The following is a 13,874-nucleotide window of genomic DNA, read 5'->3' as shown; positions in this document are numbered from 1 at the left end:
AGAGGGAAAAGTCATGCAAGGCACCAAGCTGAGCACATGCGTTGTAATTCCTGGAGAGGTGTCAGTGATGCCAGGACTCCCTTGAGATTATTTTAAAACACCTGTGAGGCTGAGTCTATCTCAAACTAAGCCAGGCCTCCAGCACAGCCCTGCTTGCACTTAAATGTCTGTGCCTCAGCTTAGTGCCCCACATCCCCCACTGACATCTCTAAGAGCGAGTGTCACCCCTTACAGAGACATCCAGCAACTCTGCTCTGATGAGGATTTAAACTCTCTCTGATGCTATGCTTGGCTTCATAGCGGCTACCATTTTTAACAGTTTTAAGCCATTTTTACTCACTCTATTTTCTTCAGCTGTTCCATTCTGGAAAACAGGTCCATCACCCTCTTCACCTCCGGATCCCGTATCCGATTGTCCTGCAAACTGCAGACAGATCATTCTCATTAGTAGCCCAGGCCCCCAAAAAATGAGTGGTTGATTGGAGGGGCATTGCCACAACACACTCACTTTATTTCCTCAAGCTGGAGGCACTGTGATGAAGCCTGGACCAAGTTAGTCATCCCCTCAGCTGTGATGCTCCCACCTGTCAACCTGGAAAAAGAAAGAATCATTCAAACCAAGCAGAGGAAGAACTAGCACCCCGCGGAGTGCATGGTAAGCCTGTCGCAGATGTGAGCCTGCGCCGCGCTCCCAGCACACCAACACGGAGAGGAGGTGGCCTGACTCTGCCACCTGCAACCAACTTTATATTCCTTTTCAACCAGGGCAATGCAATACTCTTGATACCAGCATAAAACAAGCTCCACACATATCCGTGCTGCTCTGCATAGCACTGAGTTACTCTATATACAGTGCTGCACAGAGCAGATCAGCCTTGAGTGAGCAGATGTAATTAAACTGCAAGATGGAAACAGAGGGCAGATGGAAGGAGAGAAGGCTCTGACCTTACAAGCAAAGACTTACTCTAGTTTCTTCAGGCTCCCCATTTCGCGTAAGCTCTTTGAAAGAGCAGCAGCAAAGTCATCGCCACATCTCCTACTACGAAAGCTAAAACATGAAGAAAAGGGAAAAAAGGTAAACACAACAAAAACCAAAATAAGCTAGCCCACAGAGCAGGTTAAAACACAATTTAAGAAAAAGTGTTGAATTTCTTTCTTAAGAGCTATGGTATCATGCTCCTTTTTGCAACATCTTTCTTTTTTCACCCATCTGTGTAAAAAAAACCAACATTAAACTTGCACATCAACTGTAAATACCTCAAAAGACGGTTTCTGCCTTTTGGTACAGTGACACCATGTGTAAGTGCTGCCACAAATGAAGAGTCAGCCCCATTGCATGTCCCACCAGAGTCAGGATGCTGGCGACAAGGGAGATCACACAGGGGCAAACTCTACTTATACAAACAGTGAGTGCCTAACAGCTCCCGTGTGATGAGCTGCTGAGTTACAAGAGGGTTGATTTCAGGCCAGATACTTTAAATTTGGGTGGCAGAGTAGCCAGAGTTGTCCAAAATATAAAAGACACAAGGTTTTTAGGGGAAGTACCTCTTCTACAGAAGGAACGGGTGGTGTTGGAAAAAACAAACAAACAGGTAAGCTTTCAGGCACACAAGCTCTCCTTTGAATCAGTTGCAGGATGTACTGATTACGGGATGTATTGGTACAGAGCCCTCTGGGTTGCGTGTCTCCCACAGCATGTTTGGGGGCCATGAGGGCAGAAACCCACCTATGACCCTGTGGCCTTAAGTGCCTCTGCCACCTTCCCCTAAACCAGAGGGAGTCAGGAACAAGCTGCAGAGGTGCGGTGGCATGATGGACATGGCCCACAGTCATTAGGAACACGCCTGAGGCGATGCTTCTTCTTTAGACAGGTTCTGTACAAGCAACATGCAGCTGAAATGCTTGGGGTCCCACTGCCTTTTGCCCACCCTTCCAAGAGACAGTACTCAGAGTGCTCATATCGTGCGGACCATAACCAAAAGCAGGCATGGACTTGAGTGCGTATGAGCCGAGGAAGAACCCCCAAAAATCCCCTGTTCCTTTCTCCTAGTGCAAGGGAACAGCCCGACCATCCTCGGGCATCTGCCTAACCTGCTCTTTGAAAGCAGAGGACTCCGTGCACTGCCCTGTGCCTGCATTAGCAATTTAGAGTTAGGACGTATCATCAGAAAGCTTTTCTAACAGTAAATTAAATGGTATTCCTATTCTTCTTAATGGAGGCAGAGAACAATTGATTACTGTCCTTTTTAAAATGGTATCAATATCCAGGAATAGCAGTTTTCACATCTCTGTTCCCGCTCCTCTGCTTCACAGCAGACAACATCATTCCCTCAAGGTCAAGGTAATTCTCACCCTGGCTGCTCCCCATCTTCTCCACAAGAGCAAACTCTACACATATTCCTCTAAGTCATTCACACAAATACAGAATGAGACCCATTCCACAACAGGATCCCAAAAGATCCTCCTTGAAAAGTCCTTCCAGCGTTACAGCAAAGCACTGATAGAGAGCACCTGGGAGTGCAGTTGTCACCTCCTGTTCATCTGGTTTATGGTGATTTCACTTAGATCACAACTTTCTCATTTGCTTGCAGGACTCACCCTGCCTTTGTATTGTCAAGAAATGCCCATCATTTTCTCTCTTAGCTACTACACTAACTACCCTGTTGTTTGACTGTTTTATTCAAAACAAACAAACACAGGAAAAATACAGCCAGAATTAATTTATCACCTTAATATCCTTTCAATCACTCCTAAATTCATTATTTCATAAATTTCTTCAGTATCAAAGTTATGCTGTTCAGATCAGAATTTCTCACATCTTCTTTCTCCGCCTTCTAATACAAAAACTAGGCTTCCCCTTCCAACCCCTCAGCCCATTCTCTCCACCCACCAGCTCATAGCACTCAGTGTGTTTACCTCAAGTGTTCTACATTTTTACAGCCAGCCAGAACCTCCAAACTGTCAACGTCCATGAGACACCCCGCAAAATCCAAATAAGTCAAATCCTGGCCCGAGTTTATGACAAAAACCAAAGCTGACATGTCCAGAGGTGTCAGTCTAAAATTTTTAAACTCATACTTGAAATTCAGCAGGCTCCCGATGTGCTGGGCTACTTTGAGGTCTTGCGTTTCAAATGTGCAATGGCAGAGCTCAATGACCTTAGGCCCCGTCAGATGAGTGGCTGCCAGTTTCTTGAGAGACTGCAGGATCGTGTCCTGCTTATCCTGCACCCAAGCTTCACCTTGTTCAGCTAGCAGCATAAGAAATGTCCTACACTCTTTTGACGACAAGCCTGAGAGAAAGATGTGAAAACTCTCCATGAACTCAGTCTTTGCCTCATTCTTTAAAGTCCACTTTGACTTCAAAGAGAACTTCTTCTTCAGGTAGTTCTTGTCCACATTCTTACTTACCATGAGACACAGTGCTGCAAAAAACTCCTGCAAGCTCAAGTGCACAAAGGCATAGCCAGCCTCTGGGTCAGTGCCACTTGTCTTCACCTCAAAGACAGTCAGCAGTCCATGCAAGGAAGCAAATTCCTTCACATGCTCTGGAATATCACCGACATAAAACACAAGCTTCTTCTCTTCCAGGCCTTTCAGTGCAAGATCACACAGACCCAAAATGGCCTTCTTGTTATAGTTCAGCTGAGTCTCCTCGCCACCTGCACGCTCTCCTTGCTGTTTGTTTATGAAGATGAGAAGCATTTTGATATAAAACTGTGTCATAGTTTGAGGAAGCTCCACACTCATCTGATGTTTAAGGAGCAAATACTCCAAACAGATGCACACAACATAACACAGAGCAGGGATCAAGCACATGCTGAGGAGCTTGGTGTTGTTCTTCAGGTGAGCAATGGCTTGTTCTTTGAATGAATGCTGATGAAAATAGTGGCTGACGTATTCCTCAACCTTCTCATGGTCAAATCCCCAAATTTCTGCTAGCAGATCTACCGTGTTTAATAAGGAGTCAGGTAGTCTCTTAGGTCGGCTGGTGACCAACACTGTACAACCAGGCAGGAGCTTCCCATGACAGAGGTCTGCAAAGAGCTCAGATATGGACATACGGGAGGTAAGAGTTGGGCCTCCCTTAGAAGAGGATGACACGTCTATGTTAGCTGCAAACTCATCCAGCCCATCAAAGATGATCAGTGTCTGCCAGGTATTTTCCAGGAGGTACTGGAACACTGCATCAGAGCTGTCTTCTGGCTGAAGGAACAGGTCAAACAAAAGCTCCTTCAGAGTCAATTTTCTTTTTAATAAATTCAGCTGCCGAAACTCAAACAGAAAAGTGAAGAGAAACTGAGGTAGGACACCTTCTGCCCATTTCTGACAAATCCTGTGCATTAGCATGGTCTTGCCTGTACCTGGTTTACCAAACAAAAAGATCACCTTCGTCGTGCCCGATGGGACCACACTACAAAACAGATCTGACACTTTCACAGCTGTATCCACACATTCTTCTGGTTCAGAAGCACCTGCCACATCCTCTCGGGGTTTATCTGTTCTCTCTTTTAAGCGGGAGGCTTTGCTCTGCCGAATGACAAGGTTGACAAAGGCTTGGTTAAAAGCCAGTGGCTGTGTTTGTTCCTGTGCTGCTGCTCCTGCTGCCCTCCTGCTTCCATATCTCTGCCGGACAGAATCGATGAGGAGACGCCGGTACTTTTCAGCTGAATCTGAGAGAGAAGACAACAGAGTGAGTATGAGGGTGAAAAAGTTAGTTCTGAGCCATGACAGATCCAAAATACTACCACTCATAGACAGAGAAACAATAGCCCTGATCAGAGGCTGCTCCACTAGATAGAGATGACAAATTTTGAACACATGAAAATAATCCATAATTTTTCCTATTTTTGCACAGGGGCCAAAGAAGAAGAAAATTCAGGGAAAAGGTAAAACAGCTTTATATAAAAACTAAACCTTATTATCTCTTTAAGATGAGAATTAGGTATTGGTGTATTATGCATATAATTCCCTGTTCACTAGCTTCCTGTTCACCCATGCTGGCCTCGTGCCACCCTTGCTCAGCTATCTGCACCTCAGAACAAACATATCTTTTGCTTTGAGAATTTCAGATCCCTGATGGTATCAGCATCTCTTTGTTGAAGAGAGAACAGTGGTGATAATTAAGGGCACCTTGCACCTTCTGAAAAACCCTATCCTCAATGCTGTTAAGTTTGCGGAGTTTTGTCAACAGGTAGGATCTCGCCTCCCATGAGCACCTCCTCAAGAACTTTCCTGCATGCAAACTTTCAGTCAAAAACTGGCTCCAGACCAGCTACAGCTGCCAGCTTTGCCATGCCCGCTGTGTTCTCCCACCAGACACTGGGCAGTGCTGGACCGGGGGTTGCAAGACTAAAAGCAGAGGTAGAAAAGGGTAAAGGAGGGCAGATGATGAAGGAAAGGATGTGGACACTGGTGTTCTATGGCCTGCAGGTCTGCTCAGGCTACCCAGTCTTTCCTGGAATTACTCTGCCTCGACTTTGTCATCACTCTTCTCTACTTTAGGGGGAGCTGAAATCATATGAGTTTTTAATGTGCTAGAGAAACTGTGGAGCCTTTAGTGGGTTTTAAATTGTCGGTATGTCTCCTGATTTGGTTAAAAAAAAGCAAACAAATGCAGGGATGACCTACAACTGAATGCTTTACCGGCATACCACACTTTAAGGGAGTTTTTAGCCTATGCCATCTGCATCCCTTCTCAGGCAGATTTAATACATCTCTGAAATGGAAATGGATGTTTCTTGTTTCTTGCCGGCTCCTGTTGTCTGTATGTTTTATAACCTGTTGCATTAAGAGTTTATGCGGCTACTAAACAAAAGTTTCCCTCAATGCAGGAGGTTGATTTCTTGGGTGTTTCTGCAAAGAAGTTAAATAGGTCCTTCCCCAGAGGAAACCATACCGCTGCTCTGCTTCTAGAACATTTACATACCCAGTCGTTGCTGTTTAACAACCTTATCACTCACAGAGCTGCTGCGACGACGGCGGCGGCGAGCAAACCCTGAAAATTGAAAAGTCAGAAACATGTCAAAAGGGCATTTTGAATGGCAGCTTATTAGAGCTGGGCAAGACTCTCCAGCAAAGCATTTGCGGAGCTGAAAAGGCAAAATTGCAGAGACAAAACTATTTGCAAATTCAGGCCGAGTTTACAGAACTGCTTTTGCAAATGTTAAAGTAAAAGCAGAGGTGCACCTAGCTATAAAAGGACAGCCTGGGCTGGTTTGTCATGAGGCTAATCCATCCTCTTGTCCCACTCAGAATATGCTACAGCTCTCAGGAGAGACCTAGGGGTCTGGGCTGGTTTAAAGACCTTCAGTAATGGAGCTCCCTGAACTTCTCCAGGCAATTAATTCCAACACTTCAGTTTGTTTATATAGATTTTCCTAGTGGATAACATTAATCTTGCCTGCCACCGTGTGATCTGCTACTTCCATGTTCTATCCACTTGAGTGTTTTTGCAGAGAAGTCAAGCAGGTCTTTCCTCCTCCATGGGACACAAGATCAGCTACAAGGATTCAAAATTTATCTAATATTGGAAGATGACTTTGCGCTTCACAGAGCTATTAATATCCAAACCTTACCAGGTTCTCAGCCAACAGCAGCTGGGACATCAGAAATAGGGAGGGACAAGCTTCTGGTAGAAGCCTGGCTTTGAAAATCTTTGCAGGAAACAACGTGAATTTAAAAGGCATGTTTTGCAAGAAATGTGTTAGGTTTAGCAAATGATGCTGAGATCCTTTTGCTCAATCCCCTCATTTGCTTAGAAGCACAGTGCTAAGCAGTCCCAGAACCTTAGCAAAAAACTATCATAACAGCCCATCAAAATGCATCCTAGGAAATGACCCTACCGGCAGCACAGCTGCTGGAAGGCAAAAAAAGAAAGAGGTATGTGCAATTCCGGGTTTGGAGGAGCATACAGAAGTAAAGAGAGCATTAAAGCCTACAGAGAGCCTCATCAAAGACTTACACCATAAGCACTGCAAAGTTACGCAGTGCATGGAAGAAGTGGTTCTGAGCATATGAAAGAAGCCTGGCAGATCTGAGGCAGAGATAAACCAAATAGCAGTACCACATACCACAGCTACATGCTGTAGCAAAGCCCACAGCCCAATTTCTTTCAACTGTTCGCCACTCCTCCTTAGGATTTAAGTCCACTCAAAGCAGGGTAAGCCTGTGTGATGGACCTGAAAGAACGCAGGAGCAGGAAATTTCAATGACTAGACACATCTCAGCTCCACAGAAAGTTTCCTTGTGAGCAAAGCCAGCTGCCAGGTCAGCCTCCATGAGCTCAGCTGGCCAGAGAGCACCAGGTGAAAGAGCTAGATATACTGCTGTGAAAAGCTGCTCTGCATTTTCCAAGACTGACCACAACCACCTCAGGGATCGGTATTGGGACCAGCGTTGTTTAACATCTTTGTCGGCGACATGGACAGTGGGATTGAGTGCACCCTCAGCAAGTTTGCCGACGACACCAAGTTGTGTGGTGCGGCCAACTTGCTGGAGGGAAGGGATGCCATCCAGGGGGACTGTGACAGGCTTGAAAGGTGGGCCCATGCAAACCTCATGAAGTTCAACAAGGTCAAGTGCAAGGTCCTGCACGTGGGTCGGGGCAATCCCAAGCACAAACACAGGCTGGGCGGAGAACAGGTTGAGAGCAGCCCTGAGGAGAGGGACTTGGGGGTGTTGGTTGATGAGAAACTCAACATGAGGCAGCAGTGTGTGCTGGCAGCCCAGAAAGACAACCGTATCCTGGGCTGCATCCAAAGCAGTGTGGCCAGCAGGTCGAGAGAGGTGATTCTGCCCCTCCACTCCGTTCTGGTGAGACCCCACCGGGAGTACTGCGTCCAGCTCTGGGGCCCCCGACATAAGAAGGACATGGACCTGTTGGAGTGAGTCCAGAGAAGGGCCACGAAGATGATCAGAGGTCTGGAGCACCTCTCCCATGAGGACAGGCTGGGAGAGCTGGGGTTGTTCAGCCTGGAGAAGAGAAGGCTCCGGGGAGACCTTATAGCAGCCTTCCAGTACCTGAAGGAGCCTACAAGAAAGCTGGAGAGGGACTTTTACAAGGGTGTGTAGTGATAGGACAAGGGGTAATGGCTTTAAGCTGAAAGAGGGTAGATTTAGATTAGATATTAGGAAGAAATTCTTCACCACAACGGTGGTGAGGCACTGGCAGGTTGCCCAGAGAAGTTGTGGATGCCCCAACCCTGGAAGTGTTCAATGCCGGGTTGGATGGGGCAACCTGGTCTAGCGGAAGGTGTCCCTGCCCGTGGCAGGGGGGTTCGAACTGGATGATTTTTAAGGTCCCTTCCAACGCAAACCATTCTGTGATTCTATGATTCTGTGATAATTGGGATTTATTTTGCTGCTACCTCCACCGTTTATCCTCTCACAAAGCTGGATGCCAGAATCACATCCTTTCTCTCTCTTTCTGCTGTGCCTCTTCACATGGGGAGGACCAGGGCTGGTGTTTCATTTTCTGGAAACTGAATACCTGGTGACTGAGAAGGCAACTCAGAATTTAGCAGCTTCCACTATTCCAGCAGCTGTTATATAAGGGCCCAGGGACATTGCTCAGTGGTGACGCATACCCTCAGTATTTTCACATTGCACCAAAGGCTTCTGACTGACATTGATGGATGCCGCTGCAAAGTGCCAGGGGAAGAGGAGGAACCTTGAAAATAAATCCCTCATTTCATGATCTGCACCGAGTAGGAAGGCCTCAGTCCCAAATTCATCTCTGAAGACAGCCCTAGAACTACTACTATCCGTTCTTTTAAGCTCTGATTCTGACAACTCTGCAACAGTTTCTGATGGATCAACTCCTGAATAGTCTTTCTGCTCTTCCATTAAAAGCCAGACCAACTTCCTCCACCTACCAATGAACCAACCACAGTAAAAGCGCAAAACGCAAGGATTTTGCAGAGTGGGTGAGAGATTCCCTTTGGTAGAGAAACTAAAATGAGTGAGTTTCTTAGCAGAGTCAGGAACAATAAGGCTTTTCTGAAATTCAGGGAGAGAAAATGAAACAGGGGAGGTTCATCTGGAAAGCACCAAGAACAGAAAAATCAAACCTGAAGTTGCGGTGGCTTCCCCGCACCTTGCCAGCACCGTGGCCAATACGTGGGACATTTGTAGCCCTGCCCAGCCCATGGACAAAGAAGATAAACTCCAAGAGCATAGCACCCCAGGGTCTGTTCCAGCCTTACCTTTTGGCACAGGCGACCGGGCACTCACATCTGTGCATGCTTCTTGTTTCTGGCTTAAGTTACCTAAAGGAGTGGGATTGGAAATGAAATACAGTTACTGCGAGAGTCCTGCTCCTGAAATCTGGGGTGCTGCTGGCCAAAGTCAAAGGGCAAGCAGCTTGCAACCACAAACCAAGACTCAGTGTAAGGGCTGATGCTACACAGCCAAGTTTCAGGCTCCCCATCTAATCTTTTCCTTTCAGATTGCTCTAAAATACAGTTAACCTCTGCATTCAAGGGAGGAGTGAAGCAACTTTTCTCTGTGACGCATATAAACTCAGAGCATGGGCAGCTTTGGCGGATATAAAAAACACACCGCAGCCAAAAAGGGAAGCCCTACTTTTGACCGTTCCTGGAAAGGAGATGTTTCTGTGATGAAACTGTTGGCAGAGTCAGTTAGCAGCCCAGTCAAGTGCCTTTTCTGACTCGCCGCACATCTCAAGCTGCCACAAAACCCCACTCAGCACAGCCAGCCCCACAGACAATGTTTACAGAGCTTCAGAGGGGGATCCTGCTCAGGCCAAACAGGAGTCCGCAGACTCTTCTGTTCAGGTAAACTCATGCCTGAAAGCATCGCTCTCCAAAATCAGATGTGAAGCCTTCATACATTAATTCCTCTCACTGTCATTTCCAGCGTTTCCCAGATGGGAGTGCAGGCCAGTACTCTGGTATTTCCAGCTCCAGCATCAGCACGAAGCGACAAAGAACAAGGCTCCAAATGGGCAAACGTGCTGCGCCACGGCCTCACTCAAAATCCTTTCAACAGCTCAAATATCCTGACTCTTGCCCTGTGTGCCATGTAAAGCAAAGCAAGCCAGTTCTGCTGCTGGAAGACTTGATCCCACAATTTCTCCACTACTCATCCCAAGCAATGCTTGGGCTGCCCCTCAGGTTGGTTTTAGCTCGCATCGGTTCTCCAGTCTCGCTCACCATGCAGACAGAAACTCCTTTCCCTAGGAGTCACTTCAGCTAAGGCAATCTAATGGTTAATCTTGCCTAAGCTAAGATTGCTTCACTACTCTAAAGTGTGGTCCTGTGTTGTCCTCCTCCAAACCACCAACTCCTGCCCACACCCTTGGGACAGCCTCTGCCACCGCACAGCTATGCAGAGGGTCAGGATTAACTGAAAGCCACCCCTAGAGCAAAACCAGAAGCAATTCACCTTCAGAAAGATCAGTGATGCTAAACTGTTAATACTACAGTTAAACCAGCATAAGCCAAGTCCAAAACCTTAAGAGATGTCTTCTTTTATGATATGCCACAGCATTAAAAGGCTGAAATCTCTTTCGGCTTCAGCCCCCCATCAGTCCTTGTTCCCTGTTGTTTGTCTTGTCTTTCCCCCGTTTCATCTCTGCAAAAGTAATTGCTGCTGCAGTTGCTTACCAAAGGCTGCATCTGTTTGACTGATGCAAGTAACAACAAGTTACTGCAAGCAAGATGTGAAAGACAGTACCGCTGAGGACTCAGCATGTAAGACTTCCTGAGAAGTATGAAGTTAACAGGAAAGAATTAATAACGAGATAAAGTAATCCAGTAAGGCAGAGCTTAGCTAGTGCCACAGGCTTTCATAAAAGGGAGCACGTGCACGCTGTGTTACAGTCCACAACATAACACGCAGCGTATTGACCGCACTCTTTATGGACCACATGATTTTCTCTAAAGCCGCTGCCTCCAACTGCTAATGAAAGATATGGGGAAGTTGTTTTCTTGTGGTGTGAGTATTTTAAGACTTCCGTATTTCTTGCCTTTCTGGATCAGGAAAATAAAAAATATCAATTAGAAATCCATGGAACAAAAAAGTTGTATTTTTTTCTTCTTCAAATAAACCTATCAAAAATTTTCAGCTCAGCTTTACTGAAGAGGGGGTACACAATTTTTATTGGATTTGGCTTTTTATGTCTTTTTTTTTTTTACCTCAACTTCCATTTCTAAGTCAAAAGTTGTGCTTCCAAAAAAAAATACCACAACAAATTTCAACTGTTTCAAAACCTTCCTTCAAGAAATCTGGAAGAGAAAACTTGGCAAAATAAACTTTCTCACCAAGAAATATGGACTGAAGCTAAATTTGCTGATTAAGACAATCATTGCCATCGAGAAACTCCTGAGCTACTATGGCATCAATGTTTTCTCTCTCACAGCTATCGTGATGCTCTCCGCTCTCACAAAAAGCAACCGGGAAGCCCTACAGCACAGCGCACCTTTTTCAAATAGACTCAATTAGTGTCTCAAGAACACTATTTTTACTCTGGGCAAAGTGTCCCCCTTGGGGGGACCTTGTCCCTTGGGGACACTTCCAATTCAGGAATCCAGATGATATGACCATGCATGTTCCCACAAGGTCCACAGAACCCTCCACCCTCAAATCAGGCCAAGTCTTATTGAAAGACCCAAGACAGTGCCCACCAACATCAGCAAGGCGTAGCACAACTGGTGAAAAAGAACATCTGAAAATGTGAACTATTGCTGTTTGCTTGCAATAACTATTTTTGGAGGAACTGATCTTATTCCAGAGATTACAGTGAAAGACAGACAAGGTGAACCAGAAGGAAAGTCAGATCATTTTTTAAACCAAGTGGCTTGCTTAAAAAGGCTTGTAGCTGCCGGGACACCACAGAGAGAACTGCCCCCTCTCACTGAGGCATCCTGGCCTGTATCAGAAATAGTGTGGCCAACAGGAGCAGGGAGGTGATCATGCCTCTGTACTCGGCGCTGGTGAGGCCGCACCTCAAATCCTGTGTCCAGTTTTGGGCCCCTCACTCCAAGAAGGACATGGAGGTGCTGGAGCGCATCCAGAGAAGGGCGACGAAGCTGGTGAGGGGTCTGGAGCACAAGTCTGATGAGGAGCGGCTGAGGGAGCTGGGGTTGTTCAGTCTGGAGAAGAGGAGGCTGAGGGGAGACCTCATCGCTCCCTACAACTACCTGAAAGGGGGTTGTGGGGAGGTGGGTGTTGGCCTCTTCTCCCAAGTGACGAGTGACAGGACAAGAGGAAATGGCCTCAAGTTGCACCAGGGGAGATACAGACTGGATGTTAGGAAAAATTTCTTTACTGAGAGGGTGGTGACACAGTGGAATAGACTGCCCAGGGAGGTGGTGGAGTCACCCTCCCTGGAGGTGTTCAAGGAACGTGTGGACGTGGCATTGTGGGGCGTGGTTTGATGGGCATGGTGTTGTGTGGTGTGGGTGGTGGCTTTTTGTTTTGTTTTGGTTTTGTTTGGTTTTTTGGGGGGTTGGGTTGGGGTTTTTTTTGGTAATGGTTGGACTTGATGATCTTACAGGTCTTTTCCAACCTTAGTGATTCTGTGTGACGAGGCACTGCCTGTGCAAGTGAGGGCACTGGTGGTCTCATTGTCTAGACTGGCCTGTTGGCTATGGGGGGCCCATGGCGCTGACTGTGTTTGGAGGCAGTCAGAGGAAGCTGGCCCAATCTCCGTTACCTTCTCCCACAGAACTGATGAGCAGTATCTCCAGGTCCAAGGGGAGGTCGCACTCCATGCAGAGGTACTGTGCAAACCATTTCCAGGTGGCCTGGCCAGCCTTCTCCAGCAGGTCAAGAAGCACTGAGACTTTTTCTCTGTGGTCGGTGATCCCATCCAGGCCATTCAGGGCCACCCCTGGGAGGAAGCGCCGGGAGGTCGTGAGCAGCCAGTCGGGACGGTGACTGAGGAACTCCACTAGCTGGGGGCGGGCGCTTGCTATGGCTGCCTCCAGGTCTAGATCATCGTTCTGAAATGGAGGCTAGAGGGATGAAACCAGAAAGGGTAGCAATGGGCACAGGAGTGAGAGATGTTCACCCACACAGCCCTGCTGTCGAGCAGCCAGCACAGCCCTTGATGACTAGATCTGCTTTTCTACCCCTTGGTCCAACCCAGCGTTTCTTATCTGCCTTACTCTCACCACGTCATGTGGCAAAACCCAGCCCAGCCATTACATGGTGCAAGGACCACGGTGCTTGTCTGCACAGTGCCTAATGCAGTGGTACTGCAAGGGACAGGAGCAAACAACACGAGTCAGTCGCTCCGGCATCATCCAGGGAGAAGCTCTGTTGATGTCTGTATTGCTGCGGTGGCCATCTGCCAAAAATAACATCTCAGGCATCTTTCAGATGCAGCAGAGCCTCTGGGGAGGCATGGGAGTCTAAGAGCAAGATATTTCCCTGCACAAAGGGCTCAGGCATGTGTTCTTGCTGCTCATTTTGTGGGGATGAACAACTCATTTCTGCTTTGGTGACAATGTCACGCTCCACTTCTACTTCCTTCCAACAGCAAAGCCATGCACATATGGTCTCCTACCTGCATTCTTGTGTGGTCAGCCTCCTCTCAGTTGTCAAATGCAAAGGTGGCTTCTGTTCCATACCCAGACGAAGAACTGATCTGCTAGCGGCAGCGTTTCAGCACACAGTGACACCCCAATGCATAGTGCATGCCTATATGCAGTTGCCTCACTCGGTGCAGATGCCTAGGTATAATAACAGAGCAGGATGTAGATATGAAAGGGCGCAGGCAGTTATATAGGTCCCAGATCTAGAAGCTCTGTCTTTGACCCTGGTGTCAGCTGTGGAGCTTTTCATCTCTAGGTAGCAACATCAGCTGAAACCAGTAGTGACCACAAAGTTTGGACATTTGAGGATCCA

At 47.1% G+C, this 13,874-nt stretch overlaps 1 protein-coding gene across 1 annotated transcript in view; it reads right to left on the bottom strand.

Moving 5' to 3' along the window:
* The window catches only part of NLRC5 (NLR family CARD domain containing 5), a 65,944-nt gene that overhangs the window by 33,102 nt on the left and 18,968 nt on the right, over positions 1–13,874 (bottom strand). The window contains exons 6-12 of the mRNA XM_059825073.1: positions 12,679–12,979; positions 9,206–9,268; positions 5,929–5,997; positions 2,917–4,672; positions 965–1,048; positions 509–592; positions 341–424 (exon numbers count right to left, since the gene is read on the bottom strand). Of these exons, the coding sequence (XP_059681056.1) occupies positions 341–424; positions 509–592; positions 965–1,048; positions 2,917–4,672; positions 5,929–5,997; positions 9,206–9,268; positions 12,679–12,979 (2,441 nt within the window). The remainder of the gene's footprint in view (positions 1–340; positions 425–508; positions 593–964; positions 1,049–2,916; positions 4,673–5,928; positions 5,998–9,205; positions 9,269–12,678; positions 12,980–13,874) is intronic.

The sequence above is a fragment of the Gavia stellata genome, chromosome 15, assembly GCF_030936135.1.
Source record: "Gavia stellata isolate bGavSte3 chromosome 15, bGavSte3.hap2, whole genome shotgun sequence".
Classification (NCBI taxonomy): domain Eukaryota; kingdom Metazoa; phylum Chordata; class Aves; order Gaviiformes; family Gaviidae; genus Gavia; species Gavia stellata.
Note: the sequence above shows the minus strand (reverse complement) of the source record. Positions and strands in the feature narration are given on the sequence as shown.